The sequence below is a fragment of the Amblyraja radiata genome, chromosome 14 (genome assembly GCF_010909765.2).
Source record: "Amblyraja radiata isolate CabotCenter1 chromosome 14, sAmbRad1.1.pri, whole genome shotgun sequence".
Lineage (NCBI taxonomy): Eukaryota > Metazoa > Chordata > Chondrichthyes > Rajiformes > Rajidae > Amblyraja > Amblyraja radiata.
The window spans coordinates 49,035,087-49,057,092 of record NC_045969.1 but is presented as its reverse complement, the minus strand read 5'-3'; the positions used below and the strand labels follow the sequence as shown (position 1 = coordinate 49,057,092).

Sequence of the window (22,006 nt, the reverse complement as noted above, 5' to 3'; positions counted from 1 at the left end):
TACTAATTACCATTACCTTCTGTGCTAGATGGCAAAAAACGTCAAACCTAGAAATGCTGAGCCGAAGGGGCTGTTTCTTTGCTTTACAACCTTTTGATTCCATGACTCAATGTCTAGGCTCTTATGAGGAATGGTCACTTGAGTAAGTTAGTTGCAGGAGGTGGCATGCAGGTTGAGAATTCTAAAGGATATGGGATCCTAAGTTTTATAAACAGAGACAGGGGATTATAAAGGTAAAGCTGTTTTGAATATTCCTTATAACATATTTGGTCAACTGCAAATGAGTATTGTCTTATAGTGGTTGTCACCCTTTAGGAAAGATGAGAACATGTTGGAGAAGTTGCAGAGAAGATTTACTAAAACAACATTTAAAATGCATTTGAACATAGATGGATAGAAAGGTTTAGGGGGATCTGGGCCTAACACGGGCAGGTGGGACGTGTGTATGGGCCAAAGGGCCTGTATCATGCTGTGTGACTCGATGATATTGTTCCTGGTATGAGGAATTTGTGTTAAAGGGAAAGACTCAAGATTGTTTTTCTTGGAGCAGAGAAGATAAAAAGGAGATGATAAAGGTGCTCAAGATACTGATGTGTCAAGACAGAGCCGATAGATAGACGCTGTTCTCATTAGTTGAAGAGTTTAAAACCAGAGGTCACAGATTTAAGGTGGTTGGCAAAGGAATCAACATGATGAAAAATCATTTTCACACAGCATGTGGCCAACACCTGGAATACATTCATTGTGACTGGGAGAAAGGGAATTGGATCAGAAATTGAAAGAAAAAAAATGCAGGTTTCGAATAGAGATGGGAGAGTGGAACAAACTCCATTTTATTATGGAAAGAGTCAGACCAGCTTAGTGACCGAATGACTTCTTCAAAATGACTGTTAATCATTGATATTCTATGATATAGTGAGACATTATGAAATCCAAGCACTTTCAGGAAAGGCAAAAGGAAATAGTGAGAAGAAGGGGGAAAATTGCAAATGCAAACACGTGGAAGATTGAATGATTTTCAGTAACGTAATTCATCACTTAAACGGTTATCTCTTTGTTAAATAGATCACATTGTTTTTATATTTGTAAGCGGTGTTAAATCAAATATTTAAAAGCTTGTTATGACCAACAAAGATGTTAATGTTGGTGTGTTCGCTGGGTTAAAATCTATCTGGTATGGAGTGCAGATATGCTATGGGGAAATTAATTTTGTGCAAAGATTTTCAGGTATTCTTTGCAGTTACACATAGGTCCATGTTAGGTTCTGCATAAGTAATCTCCAAGAGCAGAGTATCTCTACTGGGATATACTGCAGATTTAAATTTATTTTACAGTAGAATTTTTTTTTCTAATCCTAACCATTAGGCCTTGATGATTGCCTGCAGCAATACATTAAGAACTTTGAGAGAGAAAAAATCAGCGGAGATCAGCTGCTACGTATCACTCATCAGGAACTAGATGAGCTTGGTGTCACGCGTATTGGCCATCAGGAACTTATCCTCGAGGCGGTAGACCTGCTGTGTGCTTTGGTGAGTAAACTATTGACTTTTTCTCTCCTGTATGCTTCCATTTTAATGAATGGATTCTGAACCGATCAGTCTATGAAAGAGATGACATTTTGCCAGAAAGGGAAGTATTGCCGAGTATTAGGAAATGGCTGGTGAGTTGGTAATGGGAGAGCTCTCTCTGAGATCCAACATGGACTGGATGTTTTCCATCTTTGCTTATTACATTCTATGACTGCCTTGCAAAATGTGACAATATTTGCCATTGCTAACGAATCTTAAGATGCATTATTTCTACTTTATTTTTCCCTTCCACCTTTCCCTTTTTTTGGTGGAGGTGAGGTAATAGAATGATTATGTATAGCTATTTGATCAAGTTTAAGGTTGTATTGTTTTATAAGTGTGGTAGCTTCTGGGTTTTAAATTCCTCCATTACTTTCTCTTCTATATTACTAAATGGTTCTATTTGGTGGGACTAATCAGGTGCATCGTGTGTTGACAAGATATTTATGTCAACTATCGATATTTAGACATGCAAAGAGAAAGTAAATGTCATGCTAAATGGATTTTTTTGCTAATGCATGTTCAACATAATGATCATTGCCAAATGTTGCTCTGTAATCCATTTCCCTTTCATCACCATTGTACCTTTGCACAGGTTTGGCTTCGAAGGCACTTAGAGTAAAAATAATCACCAGCAACAACAAAATGTCGAAGTAACTTTTACCCTGAAGTTACCATGGATAACCCTCTGATAACTTTGATATACAAATCATAGGAAATCTGAATGCACAGCAGTTAGACATAACCTGCTGAATAACAGTGTGTTTTCAGCATACCATTAACATAGACTCAAACAGCACAGAAACAGGGCCTTTGGCCCAACTCACCCCAGCCGACCAAAATGTCCCATCCAACCCAGTTCTGCGTGGCCCATATCCTCTAAACGTTTCTAATGCACGTGCCTGTCTAAATGTTTTTTAAACGTTATTACCATACCTGTCTCAACCACTTCCTCTCTCAACTTGTTTCATACACGTGCAACCCTCTGTGAAAAAGTTGCTCCTCTCATTTTAAACCTTTAGTTTTTGATTCACCTTCCCTGGGAATAAGACTATGTGCTTTCACCTTATCTCTGCCCCTCATGAGTTTAGCGGCTTATAAATAAGATAAGATGTATTTAATGATGAAGGCCATCGTATTCAATGCCTTCTTCACCACCCTCGTACTTGTAGTCCTAGGTCCCCCTGTTCTATATCAATCTCCAGGGCCCTCTTGGTTCTCGATTCCCTTACTCTGGGGAAGAGACTGAATCAAGAGACGGTAATCAATCAGAAGTATTGACCTTACTTCATTATTCTTAGATATAGATTTTATTTCAACTTTCCAGCACCTGCAGTATTTTGCTTTATTCACGTTTTAATTAATCTCAGGTTCTGTTTTTGGTTTGTTCCTTTTAGATTGGTGTTTCCAGGTCTGTGATTGTGTTCAAAGCAATCTAGTTTCTTTATGCTTCATGATCTTTTGACAACATATATCACATCACTCAATAATGACCTCTGTCAGAACAAGTACACCAACCTCACTCACTGGGTTTTGCCTGGGCGGCACCTTTTGAGGGCTCAGTAATCTTAAACTTGAGATGATTTGTACCTTTTAACTTGCATGGCTACCACAAGCCTTCGGGAAGCATTGTAACCAGATAATTCATGTCTGATACCATGAAATGCTCAAGCAGTTTATGGTGGAAAGAAAAGCAGAGTTTACATTTCAGGTTAAGGTCCATTTGTCAGAATCCACTCTAGGCCGTGGGCCAAGCATCGAAAATGTGTCTAGAATTTAACTTTTGTGACCCATGTCTGGTATCTACTTGAAATTTGGCACATATTTAGATAACATATAATTGAGAAGGAATTCATAACTCGTCAGTGACAAAAGTTGCACACTAATTAATTATATTATATTAAAATAATATGATGAATATAATTGTGAGTCCGACTGGCGGGGTATGTTGAGTGAGACTGCCGCAGAGGTCCCGGGTTTCACCGGCTCCTGAACCAGCCTAATTAATGGATCAGGGCAGATCATGTGCATTCCCCCGTTTACTGAACCCCACTGACTGCCAGTGTGCAGAGTGGGGGTCACAGCCATAGTGGGGCTGGGGCAGCACCAGGGTGGGGGAAGGCTAAGGCATCTTCCACTGAGAAGAAAATGCCTAACCTTAACCCTAACTTGCTCCCCTTCCAGAGCTGCCCACGGCTGGAGCTGGAGCCACTTTGGGACCGGCTGCGGGCTCCGTACATGTGGGCGCTCAGCTCGTCCGCCTCGGCCAGCCTGCTCTTCTGGATCATCAGCAGCAGTTCACCAGACGCCATGATTACACCGAATGTTAACATGGTGGGGAGCAGCACTGCCCTGCACGCTGCCCGGGCTACCTTCAGCACCCCCCTAGCCGGCTCCGTCAGTCCGCCCACTTACTTGCTGCACCGGCCGACCGACAGCCCGACCGACCCCTCACGGCACCCACTGGCCGACTGATTGACTGACCCTAACCCTAATCCTAAACCTAGCTCTACATTTTTATTTATCATTTTTATTTAACAGTTCACATCATAACTTTACAAAGATTAATCAGTTGTAAAACAAAATTATCAGCAAGGTTAGCATTGCCTTTATTCCTTCGAAACCTTGCTATTGTTTTGATGTAATTAGGAGGCAGCCATGATCCCAGAGTGCTTGCTGCCTCGCTAGCATGAAACAAAGCATGTGATTGGTTAAGTAGCATCCGACTCAATGTCAAACGTGCTTTGATTGGACAATTACGACTTGGAAAAGTTGAGGTTTTTCGCTTATTTTAAAAATATGTGCAAGTTTTGTTCTTGACGAGTTTCAGGTGTGATTTCAATAATATGTTTACACAATATGTTATAAATACAGGTAGATACGTGATTTGGGTCACAAAATGAAACAAAAAAGCTCCTCGGCCCACGGTCTACTTGAGCTGCAGAGATTCATCTTTGACAATGTTGTCTGGTTGTCTGGGTGCTTGCCGTTTTTCTATTGATGAGACAACACTCAGGTTATTTAATTGTTCATTCCCCAGTCCCCAGGGTGAAGTTAAGATACAGATCGGCCATCGTCTAATTGTCCACTAACTGATGAGCAATTCACCCCATTAGTTTCCAGTGACAGGAACAATCCCCTGCATGAGCTCATTTCCCAAACAGTGAAAATGAATCATCCCTTATATCAAAGTTAAACCTTTCCTTTTACTCTTTAATAGAATCATTTACTATAGTTTGACAACTGACCCTGATTCTTCCTGGGAGTAGAGAATGGAAAATGCACAGTACACGGAAATGTTGAATAATCTATCAATGCATTCCTTGGAATTGTTTTAATTGCTGGTCAGATAAATGTATTTACAACAAAAGAAGAAAGAAAATTTAAAAAAGAAGGCAAATTATATAATTTTAAAAAAATTCAATAGTTTATCCTAACTCAAGATTATCAGTGAATTTTAACTAATGTTAGCATTTTTTACTAATTACTGTGTGAATGAAACCATTTCAATGGAGAACACAACTGAGGTTCCATGTGCGAAGAAACTACAGATACTGGTTTAAACAGAAGATAGACACAAAAAGCTGGAGTACCTCAGCGGTCAGACAGCATCTCTGGAGATAGGCAACATTTCAGGTCGACACCTTTTTTCAGACAGAGATTCAGACTGAGGTTCCCACTTGTTGAATCGAATGCAGACTTTGAAGTTTGATGGTCACATAGTCCAACGTACCTGCTGTTTGATGTGCCTTGGTACAAGATTAAATATTACCTGCAGTTTAATATCAAACAGAGGCCATGAACATGATCTGCCTGATTGCCTCGTTTATAAAATCTAGTATTTTTGTCCCAGCAAGGCTAAGGGAACAAACCGAGATAAGTTTTACATTTCAATAAGAAATGGTCTTGAAAGTTATCCTATTGCTAGCGAATCATCCGATCAGCTGAGAAGGTTATTGGCTGCAACTTTTCCTCCATTGATGAACTGTACACTGCAACGGCCAGGAAGCGGGCGGGTAAGATCATCTCTTACCCCTCTCACCCTGGCCACAAACTCTTTGAATCACTTCCCTCTGGAAGGCGACTCCGGAATGTCTAAGCTGCCACAGCCAGACATAAAAACAGTTTTTATCCATGAGTAGTAGCTCTACTCAACAGCCAAAAATCTGTAGCCTCCCTTTGCTCTGATATTTTATTTAATTCACATGTTTAATTGATAATGTTTTATTATTAATGTTTAATGTTTTATGTGTCATTCCTAACTGTCACTGTCAATGTCTGCCATGTTGTCACTTGCAAGTGGAGTACCAAGGTAAATTCCTTGTATGTGAATACTTGGCTTATAAACGTATTCATTCATTCATATACCTCTGTCCTGTCTCACACAATGACATTTAACATCAGGTTGCATAAGCATTATAGTTTAATTGATTTAATTTTTGAGCAAATATCATTAAGCACAGAATAGCTGATGTTTGTTGTGTGTTTAAAGTGTTGTATAAATACAGATCGTGCCAGGGGTAAGTACATTTATTTTGTGGTGGAGAAGAAGAGGAGAAATGTAATTTAATACCCGAGATTACATCAAACACAGTGTGGTTATTGCAACAAACAACAAATCATTGGATGTGGTTAATAATGCTGCAGCATATTACATATTGGTCCTTTATTGTTATTTTGTGATTATTGTGATAACGGATCAGCTCATGATTACTGAATTAGAAAACTTCTGGGAATTATACTTAATAAGTATGAGTTGATTGCTGGATTGTGGGACTTTTTCTTTAAATGTGATTAACGTAGGATTAATGTAATTGGTTGCCGCAGACTCAGTGAGTCAAAAGGCCTGTTTCTGTGCTGTGTCTCTCTATTACTGTTCATGAGAAGTGTGTAGAAAGGAACTGCAGGTGCTGGGTTACACCGAAGACTGACACAAAATGCTGGAGTCACTCAATGGGGCAGGCAGCATCTTTGGAGAGAAAGAATGGGTGATGTTTCGGGTCGAGTCTGAAGAAAGGTCTCAACCCGAAACATCTTCCATTCCTTCCTTCTCTCCAAAGATGCTGCCTGTCCCGCTGAGTTACTCCAGCATTTTGTGTCTACTGTTCATGAGAAGACTAGTGATATCCTTGCACAAACAAGATATTTTGCATTCTCTAGCAGTTTTAAGTGAAATTTTATGCTTGAATGATGTAAGAAAGACAGAGTTTCTAAGAAATTTAACAATGCTCACGCTCGGTTAAATTAATAGAAATCATAAACTTACACAAGTAATGTGTTGTTCTTTTATTTAGAATTATGGGCTTGAAACGGAAAATCTTAAAACACTATCCCATAAACTGAATGCATCTGCCAAAAATCTTCAGAATTTTATAACTGGGCGGAGGAGAAGTGGACACTATGATGGAAGGTCCTCCAGGAGATTGCCCAATGATTTCCTTACATCAGTCGTGGATCTTATCGGCGCTGCTAAAAGTTTACTGGCATGGTTAGACAGGTAATTCTTTGAATGTGACCATTTACGCACTGTGGGAAAGATTCATTTGAATTAATGGAAGTCTAATTTGCTTTGTTACTTAAACATTTCAAACCTAATTCCTTCCAAGCAGCATTTTTATCTTTGTTTCTTTTCATTTTGTGTCTTATAACTAACTACTGATGCACTACAATGCTGAGAACTATATTCTGAACTCTGAATTTGCACTTTGCTCCATCTATTGTACTTGAATTTGACTTGATTTGACGACCTCATTGAAACACAGAATAATGAAGGGCATAGATTGAGTGGACGTGGAAAGGATGGTTCCACTGATGCAAGAGTCTAGGACCAGAGGTCATAGCCTCAGAATTAAAAGGCGCTCTTTTAGAAAAAAGGTGAGGAGGATCTTCTTTAATCAGAGGGTTGTTAAACGGTGGAACTCATTGCCACATAGGGCTGTGGAGGCCATGTCAGTGGACATTTTTAAGGCAGAGATAGACAAATTCTTGATTAGAACGGGTGCTAAGGGTTATGGAGAGAAGACAGGAAATTGGAATTAGGAGCCAGAGATCAGCCATGATTGAATGGCGGAGTAGACACGATGGGCCGAATGGCGTTATTCTACTCCTATAACTTGTGAACTTGATTTTATTTATGTATAACGTTATCTGATCTGATTGGATAGCAGGCTAATCAATGCTTTTCACTGTACCTCGGCACACGTGATTATAATAAACCTAAACCTTACACAAGTGTTTCTGAAGTCCAAGAGGACCAGTTTAAAGGAGGTGACTTCCAGTAAATAGTTTCTAAAAATGCTAATTTTCTACCCAGAAACGGAGTCATTAGCAATCAAAATATTTGGTCCCAGGATTCTGTTCGGCAAATCTGTTCACCAGGATTTTATAAGACTGTTTTTCTTGGGATTTGCTGTTCTTGACTTGCCGGTCATATCATGCTGGCTGTGGCAGCTGGTCCTGAAGATGACTGCCGGCTCCCAGCCCTCTCCCAGGTAGATCCCAGATTGGCGTAGATCCACCGTGAGTCCAGCGGGTGCTGAGCAACAGGTGCCGGTGCATCTGTCACTCCATTGCCACCCTCCAGCGGCATCGTTCAGCAGAGCCGAGACATGCTGGGATTTCCTGGCATTGCATGGGGGGGGGGTCCACGTCTGATCTTGCATAATCAGTCCTGACGTAGGATGTGATATCACATTCATTTCAGTGGGGGATCCTTTCCTGGGGCTTAGGACAAGTAAGGTAAGTTATTTTGTTTTGAAGCATTTTGATGTTTTATATTATATTTTTGTGTTTTACTGTGTTACTCATTTTATTTGGTTGGTCACCGACCAGCGATCTCCGCACATTATCACAAGCCTACACACTCTTGGGACAATTTACACTTATGCCAAGTCTACAAACCCAAACCACTTAACCTACAAACCTGTACGTCTTTGGAGTGTGGGAGGAAACCAAAGATCTTGGAGAACTCCCACACGGTCACAGGGAGAACGTTCAAACTCCGTACAGACGGCTGCCGTAGTCGGGATCGAACCCGGGTCTCTAGCGTTGCAAGCGCTGTTAGGCAGCAACTCTACCGATGCCTGAGACATGTTAAATGTCTCTAAATATCAGATATAATAAGGCTGTGTGCCTCCCATTTAAAATTTAATCTGACAGCCTGGATCCCCTAGTCTCACCCCCAATAGAAAGAGGAAAGCACCTCATCTGAGGAAGAACTGTAGAATCGACCAGATCAATTTATTAATCTTACCTGCTGGATGTAGTTCACATGTCATTACTGCTCTGACTGTCACTGTGACAAATAAATGTATCCCTAGTGACAAACCCCTCTCTCCAAGGAACAGTAACGATCTTCACCCATTTTCTTTCCTCCACTGTGGTCCATGAATGTAGCCTCTGATCTCTCTTTTCCAATATCTGTGATACTTTGCACTTTCAAAACCATTCAGTCGGTTCATAATATGGTGCTCCCTCAAGGTCTCTGACCTCCCTCTGGAGGCCTACAGTCTGCCCTTCCCCTCTGGCCCTTTGAATGCCTGCCCTGGGTGTTGCAGCTTCCCACCCTCTGATCTCCTTCCCCAGGTACCTTACCTACTTAACTTTGAAGCAAAAGACATGCAGGCACAATTTAGATCTTGATGAAAGTGAGTACCTGAACAGATGGTCCTAAAAATAACAATATAGAAAAAATATAAACCTTCTTGGCAAAAAATAAAAACAGGACCTGAACCCCTGCTATGACCTTCCTAGTACCTTTCTTCCACCTCTATATCTGGTGACTAAGTCTTATCTGACCATGATCTGTACTCAGCGGAACAGGCAGCATCGCTGGAGAGAATAAATGAGTGACGTTTTGGGTTGAGACACATTCCTTCTCTCCAGAGATGCTGCCTGCCCACTGAGTTACTCCAGCATCTTCAGTTGAAACCAGTATCTGCAGCTCCTTCCCACACATGATCTGTACTGCCACACCAACCTTCAGTTGTGGTGAAAGTCCAGTTTCCATGCGCTTCTGATAATTATTGGAAGTGCTCTGTGAATATCTGGAGTTCCAAGATTCAACCCAGAATTTACACCCTTTAGACATGTGACTCTGGGACAAAGGGAAATCCTCAATCTTATGTGATCTATTTCATTGGCCAATATTTTTGTGAGAGTCTAATGTTAAAATAGGAGATTGACAAATCCAGTCATTAGTTTAGTAGAAACGTCTTCATCGAAAGAGTTGTTAGCACATGGAACTCTGGTCACATGGCGAGGTGGAGGTTTGACATTTATGGACCTGTCCCACTTACGCGACTTTTTCGGCGACTGCCGGCACCCGTCATAGGTCACTACAGATCGCCGAAAATTTGCAACATGTTGAAAATCCAGCGGGGATCAGAACAAGGTACGACTCTTTGGGCGACTACTCACGAACATACAGGCTTCACCCCGCGATATGTCGCCAGGGTGTCGCCTGTATGGTCATGAGTAGCTTCTTCAGTCGGCCATAGCATCTTTCAGGTCGCCGCTGAATTTTCAACGTTGAAAATTTTCGCCAACCTGCAACGACCTATGACGGGTGCCGGAAGTCACCGAAAAAGTTGCGTAAGTGGGACAGCCCCATGAGGGGGTGTCAAAGTAAAAATTGCAAGAAATACTCAGTGAATCAGGCAGCATCTGTGGAAAGAGAACCAAGCCTTTATGTAAGGTCGTGAAAGACCTTCATCAGAACTTTTGCACTTCAGGAGAAACTGAATAAGGATGTGGGTGGGTGTTGAGGAGAAATAAAGATGGATGTGCTGGAAAGGCGAGAGAAAATCACCATGGGAAGAAACTTGAATGAAGTACGGGAAAAAATCTATCCCAGAATATGAAAACTGTACTTACAATATTCAGGCAGGCTTTCTATAGCTTTCTGTAGTTAGTTTGCAGATCAATTATCTTGGGCTCGACAACAACACTTCATGAATTTTTGCCAACATAACAACAGATGTTAACTGGAAGCTCTGAGCCTGTGATAAATATATGTAAATCAAGCTGTTTATTCATAAGACGTCTGTGAGCTGTCCGAGTAGCCACTGTTTTCAAAGTCACAGGATTTAGTTGGGCTATGGGCGCGTTGCAGAATGTCTGTACAGGCTCCAAGACTTCACACGAGCCTCTTGGAATTCATCCATCCAAAATGTCATCCCTAAGGACAAGAACAGTTTCCGCAAGGTGGCACTGGTTAGTTGACCAGTGAAGTTGGTATCAAAATTGGTTTGGAGATCGCTGCTCCTGCTGTTATGATTAAATTAAATTAAAAAGGATGACTCACATCCTGGTCACTCCCTCTTCTCCCCTCTACCATCAGGCAATAAGTATAGAAGTGTGAAAACACACACACAACTCCAGATTCAGCGACAGTTTCTTCCCAGCTGTTATCTGGCAACTCTATCATCCTACCACAGCCAGAGAGCAGTGCTGAACTAATATCTACCTCTTTGGTGACCCTCAGACTATCCTTGACTGGACTTTGCTGGCTTTACCTTGCACTAAACGTTATTCCATTATCCTGTACACTGTAAATTGATTGATTGTAATCATGTATTATCTTTCTGCTGCCTGGTTAGCACGCAACAAAAGCTTTTCACTGTACCTCGGTAAATGTGACAATAAACTGAACTGCTGGAAAAACAAGTTATGAAATAATTATTATCCCAAAATCTCAGATCATTTTTGTTGACTGCTGTGATTTTATGTTTTCTGGTTTTCAATGTCACTCTATATTTGAGAATTGGTTTTATTTAACCTTTTATTGAGCTTTCTGAGATGGATAAGCCTTTGAGAAAAAGAATTGTGTGAAGATTGCTGGTGAAATAAATGAGGTGTCCATTGCTCCCATCAGTGACTGTTGTGGCATTGATTTCGGTGTTCAGAGTAAAGTATAATAATGTTGATAGATGAATATCAAGTTAAATGAAATGCAAGAGATTAACCAATTGATTGGTTTCATTGATTTGATGATAACTGCAATTTTCACGAGCTATTTTAGCTAACGCATAGTAAAATGATACACTGAATTTAGATAAAATTGTCGGCGTGTCTTGTGTATGAATAACTTGTATTTCATAGGGATAATAATGCATTGAATGTTGTGTTTGAAATAACAGTATGGTCTACAATGTTACATCTTCAGTACATGCCCATGTTTGTCATCTTTCTTACATGTGTCTTTTTATATGGAAATCCTGGCTGTTCGTTTGGTTTAGTTTAGAGATACAGTGCGGAATCAGGACCTTCGGCCAACCAAGTCCGCACCGACCAGCGATCCCTGCACATTAACACCATCCTACACTAGGGACAAATTTGTTTTACATTCATACCGAGCCAATTAACCTACAAACCTGTACGTGTTCGGAGTGTGGGTGGAAACCATAGTTCTCGGAGAAAACCGCCGCAAGTCACGGGGAGAACGTACAATCTCCTTTTCTCATAACTAAAAAACGTGGTGTCTTTGTACATATGGCAGTGAAGAGCCTCAAAGTAGCTGCTTGTGGATACAAATGTGGTGATAGAAATACAAAAAACATGTCAATATCTGGTGATTGTGTGCATGCTGAAAGATTTCTGCCCTGATCTGATTAATATGATTTCCTCTCTCAATGCTCCTAGCGTACCTGAGACAATATTTCATTTGAATGAGAATGCACCTTTTCAATAATTTAAGAATTAGTTTTGAAATGTTGCTGGATGAAATAAGGGGATTATTGACATGATATGTGAAAATAGGCAGTAAAAAATATTGCAAACAACATCCAGCAGCTCGAATGTTTTCACCAGAATATTGATTTGTTTTACAGCTTTTTTTGGCATGCTAAAAACTCCACAGTGTGCAACACTGATGCCAAATTATCCCGTTCACAAAAGATCACAAAAGTAGTTATAAACATGCATGCAACAATGTCACTGTGCTTTCCATCTCAAAAGATTCGTTCATGAAGAGACTCTTTCCAGAGATGCTGCCTCTCATGCCAATTTGTTTCCAGTTTCAGATTTGCAGCCTCTGCAATGTTCATGCATTGATTTGTGATCTGCACAGGCATTGCTGGAATCAGTATCACTATAAAACACCTTCTGTCACTTTGCTGCAGGAGAACAACAGCACGGAGGTTTCTTTGGGGCAGTAGAAGTCTGCTGGACCATCACTGATTAGCATCTCTATGCCTCAGGAATAGCTAACCTCCCAGAACAGGTGCCTACATCAAGAGGCCCCATGTTTAAGCTACCTGCAGGGTGATAATTGATCTAAATGGAATTTTCATTTCAGAAAGAAGCACTTGTTATGTTGAGCATACATTAACCACTTTCGAATATATATATACGTATGTGTTGGTGTTACTTTGTGAAATATCCTGATGACAGCAGAGCACATCTTAAATCTTGAATAAAGCGAGAATATAGTTGTGCTTAGCTTTCCTGTCACTGTGCTGTGAATGGTGTGTTTACCACCAAAGCTGTTTAGGTTTATTAATGCCATGTGTTCTGAGGTTCAATAAGAAGCTTTGTTTCGCATAATCCCCAATAAAATTGGACAATGTTGTACATAAGTACAACAAAGCCAAACTAGTTTTGTTTAGTGTAGTTTATTGTCGAGTGTACTGAGGTACAGTGAAAAGCTTTTAGTGCGTGCTATCCAGTCAACCGAAAGACTATTTTCACCCAGAGAGTTGTGAATTTGTGGAATTCGCTGTCACAGAGGGCAGTGGAGGCCAAATCACTGGATGGATTTAAGAGAGAGTTAGAGAGAGCTCTAGGGGCTGGTGGAATCAAGGGATATGGGGAGAAGGCTGGCACGGGTTATTGATTGGGGACGATCAGCCATGATCACAATGAAGGGCCGAATGGCCTCCTCCTGCACCTATTTTATATGTTTCTATGTTTCTATGTTGCTGTGGGTATAGAGAATTAAGAGTGTGGAGCGATTGTAATATGAGTTTGTAAATCTGCATCCGTGGCTAGCACACAAATAGTCGCCTGGGTTGGCGCCATCTTGGAAGCACTCTAGTACAAAGGAAGATCAAAGGAAAATATTGGCATCATTATGTGGGCACCTGAAGCTGGGAAAACACCAATGTGATTCATGATCAGCACAGCCTGGTCCAGTTTTGTGATCGGTGGGATTTCACTTGGAATGACTCCCAATGTAGTTTAGTCTGGCATAAAAGGTTCTTTTTTTAAACGTGCAGTTGTGAATTTAATTGGCGAATACCAGAACTTGCCCAGATGTGCAAAAATAGACCCGTTCCAATGTAGATTTTTGACACCGTTTTTTGTGTGCATTGTGTGTTTTTCACCAGTGCCAGAGACATCCTCTGTAACTCCATAAACCAGTTGATGAAAGGAGATGATGCAGCGCTGGCCACAAAAATACCTTAAAGCTTTCCGTGTACATGCTGGCAGACAAGTTAAATAGGAGTCAATGTCTTAATGATTGATCTAGATTTTGGAGGTAGATAAAAATGCTGGAGAAACTCAGCGGGTGAGGCAGCATCTATGGAGTGAAGGAATAGGTGACGTTTGGGGTTGAGACCCTTCTTCAGACTAGATTTTGGGGTACTTTGGAAGCTTTAAAAAATCAAATATCTGGGTAAAATTCCCTCTCTTTGAAGCCCCCTCTTCCACACACCTTACCGTTAAACTTCAACCACTTTGGTGAACGTTATTTCTAATGGATTCTCTTACGTTCATGAAAAAACTAATTTTCCCTTTGTTTCAAAGTCTTCATTTAAATTAAAAGGATCTTGAAAAAACAGCACTGAGTCATACTGGATAGAGCCCTCTATGTGGTGTGTTTCTCTGAAAGGGATGGCTGTCCCTATCTCAAAATACTTATATTTTGTTGGCTGAAGAGCACTCCGCAGGTCAAGAGCTCTGTTCGCTTTTGGTAAAATTCTGCATATAGTCATAGTCCTAGAGTGGTACAACGTGGAAACAGGCCCTTCTGCCCAACTTGCCCACACCGGCCAACATGTCCCAGCTACACTAGTCCCATCTGTCAGCATTTGGTCCATATCCCTCCAAACCTGTCCTATCCATGTACCTGTCTAGATACTTCTTAAATGTTGGGATAGTCCCAGGCTCAACAACCTCCTCTGGCAGCCTGTTCCATACACCCACCACCCTTTGTGTGAAAAAGTTGCCCCTCAGATTCGTATTAAATCTTTTCCCCTTCACCTTAAACCTAATTCCTCTGGTCCACGATTCACCTACTCTGGGCAAGAGACTCTGTGCATCACATGAGGTGACCAAATCTGATTTTAGAAACTCATGACTCTTCCCTCAACAAAAAATACAGCGTATTTTATGCTTTGTTGTCAAGTCATTTAAATCCACAAAGTTAGACATACTGGATAACTTGTGAGTTGGTTCCCAATAGACAATAGGTGCAGGAGTAGGCCATTCGGCCCTTCGAGCCAGCACCGCCATTTAATGTGATCATGGCTGATCATCCCCAATCAGTACCCCGTTCCTGCCTTCTCCCCATATCCCCTGACTCCGCTATCTTTAAGAGCCCTATCTAGCTCTCTCTTGAAAGTATCCAGAGAACCGGCCACCATCGGCCTCCACCGCCCTCTGAGGCAGAAAAGTCCACAGATCCACAACTCTCTGTGAGAAAAAGTGTTTCCTCGTCTCCGTTTTAAATGGCTTACCCCTTATTCTTAAACTGTGGCCCGTGGTTCTGGACTCCCCCAACATCGGGAACATGTTTCCTGCCTCTAGCGTGTCCAAATCCTTAACAATCTTATATGTTTCAATAAGATATCCTTTCATCCTTCTAAACTCCAGAGTGTACAAGCCCAGCAGCTCCATTCTCTCAGCATATGACAGTCCAGCCATTCTGGGAATTAACCTTGTAAACCTACGCTGCATTCCCTCAATAGCAAGAATGTCCTTCCTCAAATTAGGGGACCAAAATGTTATCTTTCAGCACAGGAATACGTGTAAAATTTTATGTTAAGTTCTTTTTTCAGTTACTCATTCTTTTTGAAAATGCAAACAAACCACCGGGTAATTCCTTAACATTACCCAGCAAATACCCAACCAAATTCTGAACAATTAAAATATAACATGATCTTCCATTTGTATTGCACTTTATGGTGGCCGAAGCATCGAAGAGGACTTCAAAGGACTGTCAGCACACGGAATGCTGATGCACCAAAAGCCACACAAGGAGAAATTAGGACAAATGTCCAAATGCGTGGAAGCAGGAATGGGCTTTCAGGAGTGGCTTAAAGGAGGAAAGAGAAATTTGGTCCATTGCAACATTTCAATGCCAAGCCTTTGACGGCACTGAGCATTTGAGCGTTTGTCGGCGCTGGGCCTGTACTCGCTGGAGTTTAACAAAATGAAGGGGGGACCTCATTGAAATGTACAGAATAGTGAAAGGCTTGGATCGAGTCGATGTGGGGAGGATGTTTCCACTAGTGGGAGTCTAGGACTAGAGGTCATAGCCTCAGAATTAAACGACGTTCCTTTAGGAAGGAGATGAGTTGGAATTTATTTAGTCAGCGGGTGGTGAATCTGTGGAATTATTTGCCAAGAGGCTGTGGAGGCCAAGTCAGTGGATATTTTTAAGGCATTGATGGATACATTTTTGATTAGTATGGGTGTCGGGCGTTATGGGGAGAAGGCAGGAGAATGGGGTTAGGAAGGAGAGATAGATTAGCCATGATTGAAGTAGACTTGATGGGCTGAATGGCATAATTCTGCTCCTATCACTTATGTCCTTATGACCTTGAAGTGAAGGACTGCAGCTGTGGAGAAGCCCTGCAGCAGTTTTTGCTTGACTCTGTATTAGGTTCTTCTCATAGCAATGGCAACACTGTTAGCCTTGCCAATATTATTTGAGAGAATGACAGGGTAAGCAATTATTGGGGTGCGTGGGGAAACTGAGATAAACATTGAACTCTAGATCTCAGCTTCCCTGACAGCAGTGTCTTGGTGTCTCAATATAAATGAACCTTCAATAATCTGGCATCCAATTGTTTGGAGATAGACACAAAATGCTGGAGTAGCTCAGTGGGACAGGCAGCATCTCTGGAGAGAAGGATTGGGTGACGTTTCGGTTTGAGACTCTTCTTCAGACTGAGAGTCAGGGGAGCGGGAGACACAAGGATGTAGAATGGTAAGGTGTGAAAACGAGTCATCAAAGGAGATGAGGTTCTAGGATATTGTAGAATGGATCATTGTTAGCTGAGAGGCAGGGTACAACGAGGCATACAATCAGTGAAATTTAATATGGGGGACAGTGAAACTAGTTGGAGAACTAGGATAGGGGAGGGATGGAATGTGAGCCTGGGGTCCAGATTGCAAGCAGAATGTGCAGCCAGACCCAGAAGTCTGGAATGCAGCTAGCTATATGGATTGTGGGATGGGGGAGCACCTGGAACCAGGGTTAGTGTCCAAAACAGAGTCAGGAACTCAGGTGGAATTGCAACCAAGGTCGGGCTCAGACTGTTTGCATATTTCCCACTTCCCTTAAGCTCACTGTGTTCACTGGAAAATGTATTAAACCACTGTTGAAAAACTGAATGGAAATGTGTTTGGGTATTAACAGGAGTTACATCCAATCGCCCAGAAAACTGTTACTCCAGCATGATCAGTGTGCCAGATTATTGTTGATTTAATAAACTCTATTGCCTTTATAAACCAGCCGTCACATTTACACACTGGATTTCCTTCCTACTGCAGGGATAGTTATTTTTGTTGTCCTTCCCTTTCTCCTTGGTTAAAATGTAAACTGCAGCCTTGCACATGTAATTTGGACCATTATTACAGTGCAGCATGACTCTGTTAGTTGATGACTCTGTCACCAATCAGATGAGCTGTTAATCCATGTTCCAAATGATGCAGCCAGCATTCTCTCTTAAATGATGACAACTGGCATCTTCGATGTCTGGGCCACAGATGTTTATTGATCAACGTCCAGCGATCAAATTGCAATTTCATTTTACTGCTGCCTGCAGATTATTTTTGCTTTGTGGGGCAAAAAAAAGCTGCCGATTTTGTTCACATTGCGACAGCCCCCGCATTTCAAAGTAATTTACCATATGTGAGCTACTTCGGGATGTTGCTGGGGATAAGTGCAACATGAATGGAAATGTTTTTTAAATGACCCTTTGCTGTGTCATATGCTTCCAACAAGAAGTAAATCATTTATCTCTCAGTAATGTCAGGCTCCAATTGACCATTCCACACGTTGATTTTCATGTTCTGCTTGGTGTTCATTTAAGTCAGACAGTTTTTGCATTTGATGCGTTGAATAGAATAAAAAATAGAAAACAATTTATACCAGTAAATCTTCCTTCACTAAAAATAAATTATTTATATATTATATATTTTTTGAAAATCTATTAAAAATCCATTAAAAATGCTGATTGAAGTCCTGTTGTTCTGATTTGCATTGAAATGTTAACAATTTACTGCCACTTTTTGCATTGATGGCCTATTTCTACTTGGATTATTGACATTTTGCCATTTTCCTTTGAATGATAACTGTAAGGCCTCAGTTTGATCTGCATTTGTGTTTTTTTGTTATGCATCATACTAATCATGTGTCTAACTTACTTTTCCACCAGATCTCCATTTGCTGCAGTGACAGACTATTCAGTTACCAGAAACAATGTCATTCAGCTCTGCCTGGAACTGACTACTATTGTACAACAAGTAAGGGGAATATAATCCTATTGAGAAATTATGTTGCTCTTTTGTTTCTTCAATTCTGTCCTTGAACATTGGCTGATTATTTCTGCCTTCTTTGGTTTGATTAATTTGAAATTGTAAGTTTCTGTTAAGTGATGCATGCGGAGCTTCTGGGGAAGAATGTAACAACAGACAGTTATGATGATAAGTTGGCAGAATGTGCAATCAGAGAGAGGTTGGTACAAATACATCTATAGATGCTCCTGAACACATCATCAGCGATGTAACCTGGGGTCATTGGGTGTTTCGGGTCTTTCAACATCAGACACCCTCTCCCAGGCGACCCAGCCGTGGTTGATCAGATGGCATTCGCACCTCCACATGGACCTTCTCTCCTGATCCAGAGCCATACATCATACATATTGATGTCTGTTGAAATGTTGAACTCTGCAAGCCTCATTATAAAACTCCACAATTTTAAATAAACAAGAGCAAATATTGCAGGCAAAAACTGTATCTGTTTAAAAAGATTTGTGTGACTGAAATTCTGGTGTCTATAATATTGTATTTCAATCAATGAACGCGCACTATCATTTTTTTTTGCAGTTCTAGTAGTAGTTGCTGCAGCATTTATAGAACATCATGTTGGTTCTACTTTCAGTATTTACAAGGGACTAATTAGTTTAACGATTGAGAAAAATACATAACATCAATTGATCAAAAGCATATTTCCTAATGTTTTCATAACTTCAAATTTCTGCTGCAGATAAATGCAGAATAGACATTGTAACAGTACTTGCTTCGACATTCTCCATTTATGTTTCGCTTTTATTGATTTCAAGGAATTTTGCCAATTTGCAGGAAACATGGCTTACAATTATGAGTGAAAAAAATTATCCCAGCATTTTCGCAAATAACGATTCCATCAAGTTACCATTTCAATAATAGGCTTTTTTTGTGAAATGCAGTGTTAACTCACAAGGACAATCATGTGAGAATTGGAGGTTAATTATCTTTTGATGAAAGTTAACCTTTTCACTACCAAGATTTTTTTTCACCTGTATACTCTGAGCCACGTGTACTCGGGAGTGGCACTGAGCAGGTTAATGAAGTTATGTAATTTTCACACTGTCCTTCCTTTTGCAACGTAAACAATACTTGCATGAGGAGTTATAAGAAATTAAATATGACTTGTTATAGTTTGCTATCTTTAACATTGAAAACATTTAACACCCTTTAACAATCAATTCATTTATTAGAAATGTTGCTATGTTGAAAGCCATTATCTTCTTAACAGAAAAGAGGATACTTTAGATAATGTTAAGGTATACACAAAATGCTGGAGTAACTCAGCGGGACAGGCAGCATCTCTGGAGAGAAGGAATGGGTGACGTTTCGGGTCGAGACCCTTCTTCAGACTGAATTTCTGTCTGAAGAAGGGTCTTGACCCGAAACGTCACCCATTCCATTTCTCCAGAGATGTTGCCTGTCCCACTGTTACTCCAGAATTTTGTATCTACCTTCGATTTAAACCAGCATCTGCAGTTCTTTCTTATACATTTGTATAATGTTAAGTTATTTTACCAATAAATAAAAGTGTGACATTAGGGCATATAAATGTGAATATCCAAATGCACCCATTTCATTTGCAAATTACAGTTGAAAATTCCAAACCTTGGATGTTTATGTGGATGTAGAAGTGTTGCAATTGAATCCAATAGTGGAGTGAGAATGGTTGGTCATCTATAAATGGACAAAGAACGAAAGGATTAAAATAAGTGTGCAATGGGGCTCTGTGCTGTGAAGTTGTTTTGGGGAGTAAGTTCGACTACATTGGGGAAGAGCTCAGTCCAATTTTGAGAGTAACATAACATAACATAACCTGGAAATATAGTTATCATGATCAGCTCCCTGGTAAGCACATTTTCAGCCATGTGGAGCTGAGCTCTCTGCAATCACATTTCTGGACTTACATCTGCAGTTTCCTTGCTTAATAACTTTGCAATCTCCAGAGAGGTGATCAAATTTCAGAAGCTACTTTAGTCCTGTGTGTAAAAGAGAATTAACGCTTAACTGGCTGTAAAATACTGAACTGTTCCATAAGCAGGTAGACACAAATTGCTGGAGTCATTCAGCGGGGTAGGCAGCATCTCTGGAGTGAAAGAATGGGTGATGTTTCGGGCCAAGACACTGAGAGTCAAGGGAGAGGGAAACGAGATATGGAAGGTTACAAAGAATATGTAAGGTGTGAAAAGAACAGATCTAAAGCAAGTAATTGAATAAAAACAAGGTCGGGCAGATGGCAGATGGTTTTAGTAAAGTAATGCCAGATTTGTCATTACATTTTACAGGTCTTTTTCTTAAAGCAGAGTTTCTAATTTCAGGAGAGTCAAAGTCAAGAGTGTTTTATTGTCATTCTCCCAAAATGAAACAATGAAATTCTTACTTGCAGCAGCACAACAGACATGTAAACATATTACTCTGTAAACAACAAAATTGTTGAGTAGATAAAGAACAAACAATGATAGTGCAAAGACAGAAACAATAAAAACAATGCCCCTCAAATCTATGTATTTGGAGCTTAGTTGGTGGTTGTTGGTTTAATAGCCCGTTGGGAAGAAGTGCTCCTGAACCTGTCAGAGTTTTCAGGATCCTATTTGGCAGGAGTGAAATGAGAGCATGGCCATGATGATGTAGGTCCCTGATAATGCCGGCTGCGTACGGCGTCGAGACACTGCGCACGCCCGTCGAGGCGGTGCGTATGGCCTCAATGTGGCTGCAGGCCGGCAGGCCGTTGCCGCGCTGCATTTTTGGACAGTGTGAGTTTTTCGGAGCTCCGCGCGATGTCGGGACCAGGTCTGCACAACTCCATACGGCTCTGGCGATCGAAGTGGGACCGGCCCCGCGAGGCCGTACGGCTCAAGCGACTACGTTAGGTCGCGCTTGCCGCATGGAGTCGCATGCTCGTGGGACAGGCCCTTTACTAATTCCCTGAGCACCAATGCCCCTTAAATCACCCGAGTCTCACCCCCGCAGGAGCAAACACATGGTGAATTGTCACAGCAGGTAGCAGCTCTGAGATTTTATCAACCGACTCATCAGATCTGTTGCCGTTCGATGTCCATCTCACCTCCTGCAAGTCCCTTCCTCGTCGCTTTCTCCCACGGAAAGGCTAACACGGTTATCTTATCTTCCTGCAAAATCGCGCCGTATGCCTGCCTCTTCTTTGCCTCTTCGCCTGAAGCTCGCCTCTTCTGCATCTACTGCATGCTTTTTCTCTCTCTCTCTCTCTCCAGCCTTAGCTCAGATAACTCGCATACAAAACAGCTGACTCAATTAACCTTACATCAAGATAAATAGGAGAGAAAGTACACAGGCTAGCGTTATGTGGATGTGGATAAATGTGAGGCTATTCATTTTGGTGGCAAAAACAGGAAAGCAGACTATTATCTAAATGGTGGCCGACTAGGAAAAGGGGAGATGCAGCGAGACCTGGGTGTCATGGTACACCAGTCATTGAAAGTAGGCATGCAGGTGCAGCAGGCAGTGAAGAAAGCGAATGGTATGTTAGCTTTCATAGCAAAAGGATTTGAGTATAGGAGCAGGGAGGTTCTACTGCAGTTGTACAGGGTCTTGGTGAGACCACACCTGGAGTATTGCGTACAGTTTTGGTCTCCAAATCTGAGGAAGGACATTATTGCCATAGAGGGAGTGCAGAGAAGGTTCACCAGACTGATTCCTGGGATGTCAGGACTGTCTTATGAAGA

The 22,006-nt window shown here is 41.2% G+C and overlaps 1 protein-coding gene across 8 annotated transcripts in view; it reads left to right on the top strand.

Annotated features, from left to right (window-relative positions):
* Window positions 1-22,006, top strand: part of cnksr2 (connector enhancer of kinase suppressor of Ras 2) — a 469,607-nt gene that overhangs the window by 120,653 nt on the left and 326,948 nt on the right. For all 8 annotated transcript variants that reach the window (XM_033033316.1, XM_033033315.1, XM_033033314.1 and 5 more), the window contains exons 2-4: window positions 1,366-1,529; window positions 6,863-7,065; window positions 18,176-18,263. In XM_033033316.1, the coding sequence (XP_032889207.1) occupies window positions 1,366-1,529; window positions 6,863-7,065; window positions 18,176-18,263 (455 nt within the window). The remainder of the gene's footprint in view (window positions 1-1,365; window positions 1,530-6,862; window positions 7,066-18,175; window positions 18,264-22,006) is intronic.